Source organism: Penaeus monodon, chromosome 10, assembly GCF_015228065.2.
Source record: "Penaeus monodon isolate SGIC_2016 chromosome 10, NSTDA_Pmon_1, whole genome shotgun sequence".
Lineage (NCBI taxonomy): Eukaryota > Metazoa > Arthropoda > Malacostraca > Decapoda > Penaeidae > Penaeus > Penaeus monodon.
In genome coordinates, this window is record NC_051395.1 from 21,243,025 (window position 1) to 21,255,524 (window position 12,500).

The window sequence follows — 12,500 nt, forward strand, 5'->3', positions numbered from 1 at the left end:
TCTGCGTGAATAGTTTAGTTTCAAGACTCCATCTCGTTTCCCGACTCTTCGAAAGTTTTCGATTGCTGTTCGATTTTCGCTTTGAAATAGTTGGTGACGCGTGTGCATGTGTGTGCCTGAGAGAGTGCGCTAGTGCGCATGTGTGTGCTTGAGAGTGTGTGTTAGTTTGCATGTATGTGCTTAAGAGTGTGTTAGTGTGCATATGTGTGCTTGAGAAAGTGTTTGCGTATGTATATGTGTGCTCGTGCGTGTGTAGATGTTTTTGCATGTAGGTATGCGTGTGTAATTATTTTATTCTGTGTGTGTATGTGTGTGTGTGTGTGTGTATGTGTGTGTGTGTGTGTGTGTGTGCGTGTGTGTGTTAGTCTGTGTATGTGTGTCTAATGTGCATGTTCGTTTGCTTGCGTGTGTGATTTCATAGAGAGCCTTGGCGTGACCTCAACCACTTGTCCACCAGATTCGGTACACAAACAATGGTTCTGAAAATAACTGCAACAGAGAGAGTGTCCGCAGTTATTTTTAGATCATCTTGAATATTTGATAAGTGGCTTCTGGAAGGTGTTATCGGGTGGGGGCCGTGGGGGAGGGGGGGAGGAGACAGGTCATAAGGCTTTGTGGCTCAGAAGAAACTCCGAAGAAGGTTTGCTGCCGTCTGCTGAAACTCATCAGACTCATGAATATGCATCTTTTCAGAATTTTAAAGTAGTATTACTTTAATCGTTTCTAATATTGTTTTGGGGGCAATATTCTCTTGTGTGGTTGCGTAGATATGCGTGCCTGCTCATGCTTCCAGTTGTGCACGCTTCAGTGACATTTCTTCATTTTATTAAACGTGTATTTGCGCTTGCATGCCTAACTGTACCCAAGGATTTAGAACACATTACCACGAAAACGTTATTATGATATACATGATACCCTTGCGCAGCGCATATGCAAGGAGAGAGGGGTTTAATAGCTGGCTATATAATCCCTGTTAATCTCCTACGATTTTACCACTAATAACACTCTCGGAACCGACTGGACACACACTGTCTATTTTTTTTCGGCCTCCTCTTCCCCCTTCCCCTTATCCTTTCGCAAACTGAATAAATCTCCCTGCCCCCTCTCCCCTCCTCCCCCTTCCTTCCGCCCCCGCCCCCCACGGGCGCTGGCACGTTCACGAACCGCGGTGGTGTCGTTAAGGCAAACACTATTGATTGTTAGCTGGGTGGGCGATGCGGGCGAGAGAATATACCCGCGTGTTTGCGATGAGCAGGAAGGGGAAGCGGGGGAGGGGGGAGGGGAGGAAGAGGGAAGAAGATATGGGTCAAGGTAGGTCGCCGAGAGAGGGTGAGTAGAGGGTGAAAGGAGAATGGGAGATTGTTTTAGGTAAACGAGGTATGCATTGGTTCAGATTGAACATGAGTGACAGGGTCTAAAAAAGTAATTAATAAAAAAAAGAAAAAAGGACAGTTTTTTAAGAGAGAAAAAAATAGATATCGTATCTTTTATTCCTTTTTTTCTTCTTTTCATTAGCCAATAAGGAGAACATAATGAAGAAATCTCTTAATAATTAGCCCTCTAAAAAAACTCTTTTCTAATCTCTTTTCTTCCTTTGCTGTTTAGCGAGAGAGAGCCGAGAAACCACGCTTGTCATTTGTTTTGGTTGAGGCAACTTCGAATACTTTCTGCGAGTCGGATCAATGAACTCGTCCAGTGTTCTGGGTCGTAAGCAGATGGGTAGACTGACTGCCGCTGGAATGAATGGGCGTCGATTTTGCAGCTGGGCTTACTTCGCTCAAGATATCAATTCGAGTGTCCTGATATCCGCAATATCAGTTAATTGAATGGATAATAGAAAAAGGGGGATGGTTAAGTGGCCGGCAACTTCAAAAAAATAGGCGGGATGACACTCATTAAACTCCATTACAGGTCTATTAGTAGTAGTCCTGGGAAATAGCCCTTCTCTTTACAGCTTTACAGCGCCGCAATCGTTTTTCGGTGCAACGCGGCAGTGCAACGTGCGTTAACAGGATGCAACAGCAGTGACCGCTCATAAAACGGACATAAATGTTGGGAACGGCTGGTACCGGCCTGGCCCTGTCCTTGGGTAAGGGGGGCGATGGGACTGGGTGGGGGGGTACACATGTAAAGACATAAAGAAATATGCTGTTTACCTCTTGCGTCGTTCGATGGACCACACTGTGTTTATTATGACGTCATTCGTTATACCTGGATTGGGATAACTTGCCATCGACGCATGGCGTTATAAAGTTTAGAATTAATCATTTACAACTGCGCAGTTGCAATCATAGGCAATATACCTTTATTAAGACATGTGGAACTGTAAACTGCTTAAAGAAGTTATCCTTTTAGTTGTGTGTAGTTGCACATATTATGTCTTCACTGGCGTATTGATGTAATTTAATGTATTTAGTAGCAATGAATTTCTTCTTTGTCACGGATATAACACGTATATTTATATATTATGTTGTAGCTAACGCAGCAAGACAGAATTCTGATTGAATATCATTTCATGACTCGTTTAGCATGTGAAAACGTAGGAAATTTGAAAATTGATATTGGTCAGATAATAAAATTATAAAAGGGTGAGTATGACGAATGTAATAATAGGTATATAAAAAGAAAGATATATTTACAGAATATGTATATATACATGTATTTGATATAGATTTATGCAAACATACATACATACATACATTTAAGCACATGAGCACACATTTCTCTCTCTTTGTCTCTCTCTCTCTCTGCATATATATATATATATATATATATATATATATATATATATATATATATATATATAAACATATATATATATATATATATATATATATATAAATATAAACATATATATATATATATATATATATATATATATATATATATATATATATATATATATATATATATATTTATATATATATGGGGCCGCGGTGGCCGAATGGTTAGAGCGTCGGACTCAAGACTGTCACGACGGCAATCTGAGTTCGAGGGTTCGAGTCACCGCCTAGCCACTGGGTGGCCAAGCCAGCTCAAGTCAGTGCCGGGTAAACAGAGATGGTGACTCGATAAAAACACCGGGCGGAAGGCAATGGCAAACCACCGCTCTAAATTGCTAAGAAAAAATCATGGAAGCCCATGATCGTCAAGGCCACGGTGGCCGAATGGTTAGAGCGTCGGACTCAAGACTGTCACGACGGCAATCTGAATTCGAGGGTTCGAGTCACCGACCGCCGCGTTGTTCTCTTGGGCAAGGAACTTCATCTTGATTGCTTACCTAGCCACTGGGTGGCCAAGCCAGCCCAAAGTCAAGTGCTGGTCCCAAGCCCGGGTAAATAGAGAGAATGATTGCCTAAAAGGTACCACCGGCACTCTCCGTGGAAAGGAACTGGGGACCCTACCACGTACTCACTCCAAGAGCATCACAACATGAAAAAAAAAAAAAAAAAAAATACAATTAAGTATCATGCTGTGACCACGGCGGCTCAGACATGAACCTACCGTTAAAAGAAGAAGATATATATATATATATATATATATATATATATATATATATATATATATATATATATATATATATATGTATGTATGTATGTATGTATATATGTATATATAAATATATAAATATATATATATATATATATATATATATATATATATATGTATATATATATATATATATATATATATATATATATATATATATAATATATGTGTGTGTGTGTGTGTGTGTGTGTGTGTGTGTGTGTGTGTGTGTGTGTGTGTGTGTGTATGTGTGTGTGTGTGTGTATGTGTGTGTGTGTGTTTGTGTGTGTGTGTGTGTGTGTGTGTATGTGTGTGTGTGTGTATGTGTGTGTGAACCGGTCGAGTGTGAAGCCGATGCTCTGAGATGAAGCTCTCAGGGTTGGTTGGGAAGAGTGCAGACAAACGTAGTAACGAACTTTCCACAATAGGCGAACCGTTGAACGTACTTTCTACAACAAATGCACTATCGATTTTTGACAACAAAAAAATATCCAATTCTCAACAGCGAACGAACTACATGTATCGTGCCATCTACAACACATAAAGGGAATCCTTCGAAGCTTTCTTCGATACAGAGAGTGAATGAACTGTGCCAGTTTTCTTGGCACTTACGATCTCTCTTGGCCTGTCTCCGAGCGCTTTGTTTTAACATTCTGTTATCAGTCATCATTGTTGTGTTATTATCGTCATTATCATTAGTATTATTACTTTGTACAAGTAGTATTACCATTATAATCATAATAATAATAATAGTAATGATAATGAACTAAAAATAATAACAGTAATATGATAATAATAATAATAATAATAATGACAATGATGATGATTATAATAATAATTACACTACTAATGATAATAATGATAATAATAATGATAATTGTTCATATTATTATTATTATAATTTATTTTCATCATAATCAATATTATCATTGATATTGTTATCATTATTTTCATTAATATTGATATTAATATTATCATTATTATTTCTGTTATTGTTGCTTATGTTATTATTATCATTATTATTATTATTTTTATTATTATTATTATTATTATTATTATTATTAGTAGTAGTAGTAGTAGTAGTAGTAGTAGTAGTAGTAGTAGTAGTAGTAGTAGTATTTTGATAATAACAATAATGATAATCATCATCATCATCATCATCATCATCATTAATTTTATTATCATTATTGCTACTTTTATTTTCATTTTCATTATAATTTTGATTATTGCTTCTATTATTATTGTTGTTATCTTGATTATTATTAGTAGTAATTGTTATTACTATTTTTATTATCATTATCCTTATTATGAATCACTTTGATTTCCTTACATAATCATCATCATTCTTATTATTGTCATTACTGTTACTTATATGTGATAGTAATGATAATTATCATTACTATTGTTGTTATTATTATTATTATTATTACTATTATTATTATCCTTATCATTATCATTATCATTATCATTATCATTATCATTATCATTATCATTATCATTATCATTATCATTATCATTATCATTATCATTATCATTATCATTATCATTATCATTATCATTATCATTATTATTATTATTATTATTATTATTATTATTATTATTATTATTATTATCATAACCAGCAGCAGCAATAGCAGTAATAGTAGTAGTAGCAGTAACAGCAGTACCAATATCATTATCGTTTTTGATAACGTTATTATCATTATCATTTCTAGCATATCACCCTTACTTCCAACCCTTCCTACCCTCGACCCCCTGGCATCACTTCCACTATGTTGTCTATGATCATCCTTTGACGAAGCAATGAGTGAGGAAAGGGTTAAATTTCAGACGGTCATTAATAACACAAGAGAAACCTCAAGGGACGAGGGGGAAAAGAAAGGAGACTTTACACAAAGATGAGGGGACGAGGTAAACGGGTATGTAGAGGGGAGGGCGTTCAGTCATAACGAGACGAGACATCAAAACAGAGGGACGCTATTCGAAAAAGGGGGAGATGAGGAGGAGGTGAAAACGAATGCACAAAAGGCGAAGATGGAGGAAACGAGAGAAAAAATTACGAAGGAAGGAGGTGATATGGTCAGAAGAGAAGTAATCTGAAATAAATCAGAGTGAGAAAAAAGATATATCGGAAATTTGTATAAAATAAGGAAAATAATAAAGTGAATAAAGCAATAATGAAAAAGATAAATAATTCGAACAAACTAAAGAAAAGAGAAAGCGCATAAGAGAAGGGGGAAAATAAGATTGAAAAAAGGAGAGAATGCGGAGATATGGAAAAGAGAAGAGAGACACAATTAAATATTTTGAAACACTAACCAGGAAAGAGAAATAAACAACAGCGAAGACAAAGAAACATCAGCATAAAGAAACAAAGAAACAAACACCACAAAAGTGCACCAGGAAGGAGAAAGCAGCCACCACTTAAGCCAAGATGAAAAAATAGACGAAATAACACGATCCACCCTGAGCTCTCCAGCCCAGCTCCGGTGTAACAAGGTCAGCTGGGGGAGATCTGGTGGCATCCTGAGAGGGCCATTACACAGTGCCTCGGGGTCTCCAGGCACTCCTCGCCCGTTATCCTCGAGGCTCCTTCATGCATCACTCGGTCGTTTGGTTTCCTACGAGGTTTTATTGAACCAGAGAAGGGGGGAGGAGGGGAGGAGAGCTACATGTACGTGCTTGTGTATGTAGGCGTGTTGGCGTGTCTTCGTAAGTAGTATAGGTTTGCTGATGATTTGATTGCTGTTATTTTATGGGAATAATAACTGCGAAGGTTGAGGTTAAGGTTTTTGAAGTATGTATATGGTTTGCTCGTATCTGGAGGAGACTTGAAGATGATTTAGCCACGTTTTGCTGTCTTTATTCGGCCCGCCAGTCAAGTATTGAGAAGAAAAGAAACATGCCTCTGTGACATTTTCAAAAAAGGACTTTGTATATGCAAGAGCATATATGCTGTACCATTACTAGCATGAAATTTCAATTGAAGTTTGCTGTAATATCCGTGTCTTTCATCTTTAATATCCAAACTTCCTTTGGTATTTTGACTTTAACAGACTAGACCTTTGGGAAAGTTGCATTCTGAACACACAAATGCAAAACTCCTGTCAGCTTCTTTAGTTACTGAATTGCAAAAGGGGAAACGACTGTATTGGGCGGGTTATGAGACTAGACTTTTTTCGGGGGCGGATGAGCAAGCTGAAGTCTGGAAATCCCGAATTTCTCTGTCTGCCTATCTATCCGACTGTCTGTCTGTCTGTCTGTCTGTCTTTCTGTCTGTCTGTCTGTCTGTCTGTCTGTCTGTCTGCCTGTCTATCTGACTGTCTGTATGTCTGATTCTCTCTCTCTCTCTCTCTCTCTCTCTCTCTCTCTCTCTCTTTCTCTCTCTCTCTTTCTCTCTCTCTCTCTTTCTCTCTCTCCTCTTCCCCTCCTTTTCTGCAACTAAAGTGCAGAGAGCGAGAGAAATTGTTAAGTATGCGGGACTCCCGTCCACTGGAGCGGTCCCTTGTGCTTGGCGGGGGAGGACATGCCAGTGTGTGTGCTTGCGTGAGGGAATGAATATCAAGAAAGGCAGAGTGCAAGATGATAACAGGAAGGGGTCGATGGCGAGAAAGGAAAGAAATGACAGAGGAAGGTGCGGTGAAAGGAGAAGAAATAGAAATAAAAGAACAGTGAGAGAAGAAAAAAATAAGGGAAATACATTAGCTGAAAGAGGTAGGCAAACGTTAATGATAACAGGTGAATAAAACGACTTTTATAGCTTACAAGCAGGCATAAACTTAATGTAGTCTCATTTGAAATATTGAAAGAGTCAGCTGTAAAGTTTGTTAAAGTACCTTACAAAAAGACGAGAGTAAGTGATCCTTTGCCCTTGTCGAATGGTTAAACTAAAAATGAAATAAAGGTCGGCATGTTATTTATATATCGCTGATTATGATGCACATCACTTATAACAGGACCCTCACTTGACATTTAACGGCCAAGTTATGCGGTTCTCTTTGGGTAATATCTGACAGTGAATAGAAGCTGTGCAAGGACAGCGTAAAGTGGAGGTTAACGAGAAAGACCTTCTGCGTTTTTCGAAAGAGATAGGAACAATCTGGTCACTCCTTCCTAGGAAAAAAAAGGGCTTCTTCTCAGACATTTTCATATCACGTCAGCAACACGTGCGGGACGTCAGCGCTCGCGTCTTGCCGGTTCATTGAGGATCTTCGATTCCCTGCTCATTAATAATGTTTATCTTACCCTTATCCTTAAGAAAGCGTCTTTTGACATGCTATTTGCAGCACGTCCTTTGTCGCTCATGAATGGCGGCCTTCGAGGTAGCGATATTGGTTTTGCGGAGAGAACAGCCAGGGAAAAACCCGACGCCAAAAGTCTTTCTCTTTCTCCACTTTTATGGCGGCGACGAGAACAAAGGAAGGAGTGATCATTACACGCTGGTGACGAGCAGCGGCGGAGGGGGCGAAGGCTGGAGGAGGAAGGAAGGAAGAGATAAAGAAAGGAGGAAGAGGAGGATGAAGGAGGAAAAAGAAGAAAAGAGGGAGGGGAGAATCCCTCCCCCCCTCCCCTCCCGCCTCTCTTTGCCATGAGCAACTTCCGCCATGTCTGACACCCGTGCCACATAGCCTGTGCCCCTTTTACTGCAAACTAGCCTCTCCTTAGACGACCATCAGTATTTCCTCTTCCACTGGAACTCTCATACCCTTTTATACCACATCCGCTCCATTTATTACGCGGAAATCTTCGGAGGTCAATTTATTACTAATAGCGGTGATAAGATTCGATTCGGAGGTGACTGGCTAATAATTTTCGATGTTATTCCTAGTTACGAGAATTATTATCGACATGTGCTGACGGATACATATTTTTTCTTGTCTTCTTTTCCGTTGAAAAGAAGAGAAATTGAGACATACTATTGTTGTTGTTTTTAATATTATTTCTGCTATTAATGTCATTCTTATTATTATCATTCTTGTTATTTATTATTGTTAATATTATCATTATTATTCTTTGTTATTGATTATTGTTATTATTATCATTATTATTCTTGTTATTGTTATTGTTGCTTCCTATTATTGTTTACTTATTTCTCCATTATCATTATTATTATTGTTAATATTATTATCATCATTATCATTATTGTTATTACTATTATTATTATATTATAGTTATTCTTATTATCATCATTATTTTACTACTATTATTATTTTTTATATTATCTATATCATCATTATTATTATCGTTATTATCATTATCATTATAATAATAATAATAATAATAATAATAATAATAATTATTATTATTATTATTATTATTATTATTATTATTATTATTATTATTATTATCATTATTATTATCATCATCATCATCATCATCATTATTATTGTTATTATTATTATCATTATTATTATCATTATTATTATCGTTATTATTATCATAACTATCATTATTATTATTTTTATTATTATCATCATTATCATCATCAAGGACAGATATTTCAGAACCGAACAGCTGTGACCAATGACCTATCTGTCCCTCGTGGCCACGCGCAACGCAGCGATTCTGTTGGTGATGTTCCAGCAGCTGTCGCCAAGTGACGAGATCGTCCACGCTGTTCCGAGTGTTCCTGTGAAATCGTGATTATTGATTGACAGGAGAGAATTACTTGAAGTAGGTTCCCGTTGGTTTCTTCAATACCAGACGGGTGAATCTCTGACCATTGACCAGTCATCAATATTAATATTTTTATTATCATTAATATTATTATCATCATTATCATTACTAACATTATTATCATCATTATCCTTACTATCATTATTATCATCACTATCATTATTATCATCACTTTACTATTATTATTAGCATATTTATTTATTGTGTCTGCTAATCTACTCCTGGGGAAAAAAAAGGATGAGAAGTAACCTGCAATTGCACAGGAATAAAGGGCCAGCTGCTTAACTAGCCATAAAAAGGAGAGTAGCAGCAGTGGTAAAATGAGCCAGCTGCAGAAATAGTCAAAAGGGTCCCGGTTGAAACGGCCAAAGGTCAGTTGTTGATATAGTCTAAAGGAAAATTGTAGAAATAGCCAACCAGGTGAGCTGCAGAGTTAACCAAATTAGCCAGCATGAAAAACGGCCAAAAGGTATAAATGAAACATAACAAAAAGGGTATAATGTAGAAATAGCCGAAAGTGGGAGCTGCAGAGATGGCCAAGAAGCAGAGTTGCAGAAGTGGCCAAATTGGCCAGCTGTAGCATTACCAAAAATGGAGACTTTTGCAAGATTAACATAAAAAGGTTTAATGCTGCGTCGCCCGCAGATGTGCATTAGCCATCGTTAGACCTGCACCTTCGGGGGAAAAGGGGGGGGGGGGGTCGTGGGCAATTATTCGCGTCTCGGAAAAAAAAAACCTCAAGTGTTTTCTGGTCGAGATGCTTTTGGTTGTTTGGTGCAGGCGCCAATTTATTTATCTATTTATATATACGTATATATACTTTCTTATTTCAATTCTCGTTCTTTCCGATCTCTCTCTCTCTCTCTCTCTCTCCTCTCTCTCTCTCTCCTCTCTTTCTCTCTCTCTCCTCTCTCTCTCCTTCTCTCTCTCTCCTCTCTCTCTCTCTCTCCTCTCTCTCTCTCTCCTCTCTCTCTCTCTCTCTCTCTCTCTCTCTCTCTCTCACTCTCTCTCTCTCTCTCTCTCTCTCCTCTCTCTCTCTCTCTCTCTCTCTCTCTCTCTCTCTCTCTCTCTCTCTGTGTCTCACTCACTCACTCTCTGCTCTGCTGTCTATCTATCTACCTCCCTCCCCCCGCCACGCATCACCGAAAGTTCTTTGCGTAGTCGGTAATTGGTGCACTCGAAAAGTATTTTGAAAAGATGGAAATCAATGCTGAGAAATTTGAAATGAGAGCCGTGAAGGAAGATAAAACAAGATTGAAAAGAGACTTGAAGGAGAGGAAGAGCGAATAAACAAAATGAATTGCCGAAGGAAACAGAAAGGAGAGGAAAGCATTAACATGGAGCTACGGCAAGAGAACAAGGAAAACAAAAACAGAAATATACGTAATGCCAAAACTGCGGCGAGACTTTACTGCTATCTGTTTGAGATTATCATAAGCATTTCATTTGTTTTATACATACATACACACACACACACACACACACACACACACACACACACACACACACACACACACACACACACACACACACACACACACACATATATATATATATATATATATATATATATATATATATATATATATATATATATATATATATATATATATATATATATACATGCACACGTATATTCATATGCATTTTTTATGCCGTTAACTAAAAGAGTTTATGAAATACTTCATGTTGCTGACAAACATTTTTTTCCTACTCAGAAACGAATGTCCGTTTCATTAATGCTTCTTTCCTCGTGTGAGTAATCGTCCTTTTCTTTAAGGTCTTGCATAAGGAAGTATGTATCAATAATGTTTTTTTTCAAGATTTTTTCTCGATCTCCTCAAGCACGTATTATTTATGCACGATCTAATTTACATGTTACACTAAAAGACACGCACAACACCTAGAGACCCTAACACATACATACATACATACATAACTACATAAATTTATACATACAATTACACATACATGCATACATGCATCTATACATACATACATACATATATACATTCATACATACATATATACATACGTACATACATACTGATATACATACATACATATGTACATACATATATGAATACATATAAACATACATACATACATGCATACTTATGTAATACATACATACGTGTATATATATGCATATATGTATTTACACACACACACACACACACACACACACACACACACATGTATATATAAGTATGTGTATGCATTATATATATATATATATATATATATATATATATATATATATATATATATATATATATATACATATATTCTTTTCCTCTAGTGCTCTGTCCTACGACAGGTCCTTTTTGGCATCCATTTTCTCCATAACCTTCTATTCTCTTAATTCACTTAACATTCCCGGGAATGAGGGCCATTTCCTGAGACGTCTGCCATAAATACAAGAGAAAGGTCAGTCAGACTGGTTTCACGGTGTATTCCCAGTGTTTTTATTGACTGAGACACTGTCTCAAGAGTGTTTTTCATGTGTGTGTTTGTGTGTGTGTGCATATATATATATATATATATATATATATATATATATATATATATATATATATATATATATATATATATTTATATTTATATATATATATATATATATATATATATATATATATATTATATATATATATATATATATATATATATATACATGAACACAAACGCACCCATATGTATGCATGTATGTACGTACGAATAAAAGCACACGAGAGCGGGTTTGGTGACAAGGACACCGGGCAAAATCCCGGTGTGTTGGCAGTCTGTTAGTCGTTACCGCCTGACTTTAAGCTAATAGTCTGATTATATGAATCGACTTTTTAGTTTCAGTTTTATTAAATGCCCCAAAACAACCTACAGGACTCTTTATTATCTTGAGTGTTTACGTGAAGAATTTCAGATCGAAAGGCATCATCTGCCTTATTACCGTATGAGATCTTTCCCTTTAATTCCGATCTTACAGAGAAATTTATTCTGGTATCAGTAGGAAGCCAAAATGTCCACTGGTTCCCAAACTTTTAGCTCCCTTTTCCGCTGCCTATATCCCAAGGAAACCCATTCCTTAGAGAACTATTCGTTGCTTTGTGTTCTTTGGAAATTTAAAACAATTGCTCGAACTCATGGCATGCATTTTACATATAAAACTTCACCTGGTAAACCAGTCCATATGGCAAAATGAAAGGGTAAATCTGCATCTCGGTTTTTATGGGAAGAGTCAGCTTCGTCCAGGAATATCAGTTTCTAAATCTCAGAGCTGGAATCACCAAGAAGGCTTA

The 12,500-nt window shown here is 36.9% G+C and overlaps 1 protein-coding gene across 9 annotated transcripts in view; it reads left to right on the forward strand.

Annotated features, from left to right (window-relative positions):
- The window catches only part of LOC119577924 (regulator of G-protein signaling 9-like), a 236,903-nt gene that overhangs the window by 107,777 nt on the left and 116,626 nt on the right, over positions 1-12,500 (forward strand). For 5 of the 9 annotated variants that reach the window (XM_037925600.1, XM_037925597.1, XM_037925603.1 and 2 more), the window contains exon 3: positions 10,985-10,999. The exons of the other annotated variants lie outside the window; for them this stretch is intronic. In XM_037925600.1, the coding sequence (XP_037781528.1) occupies positions 10,985-10,999 (15 nt within the window). The remainder of the gene's footprint in view (positions 1-10,984; positions 11,000-12,500) is intronic. 9 annotated transcript variants of the gene reach the window in all.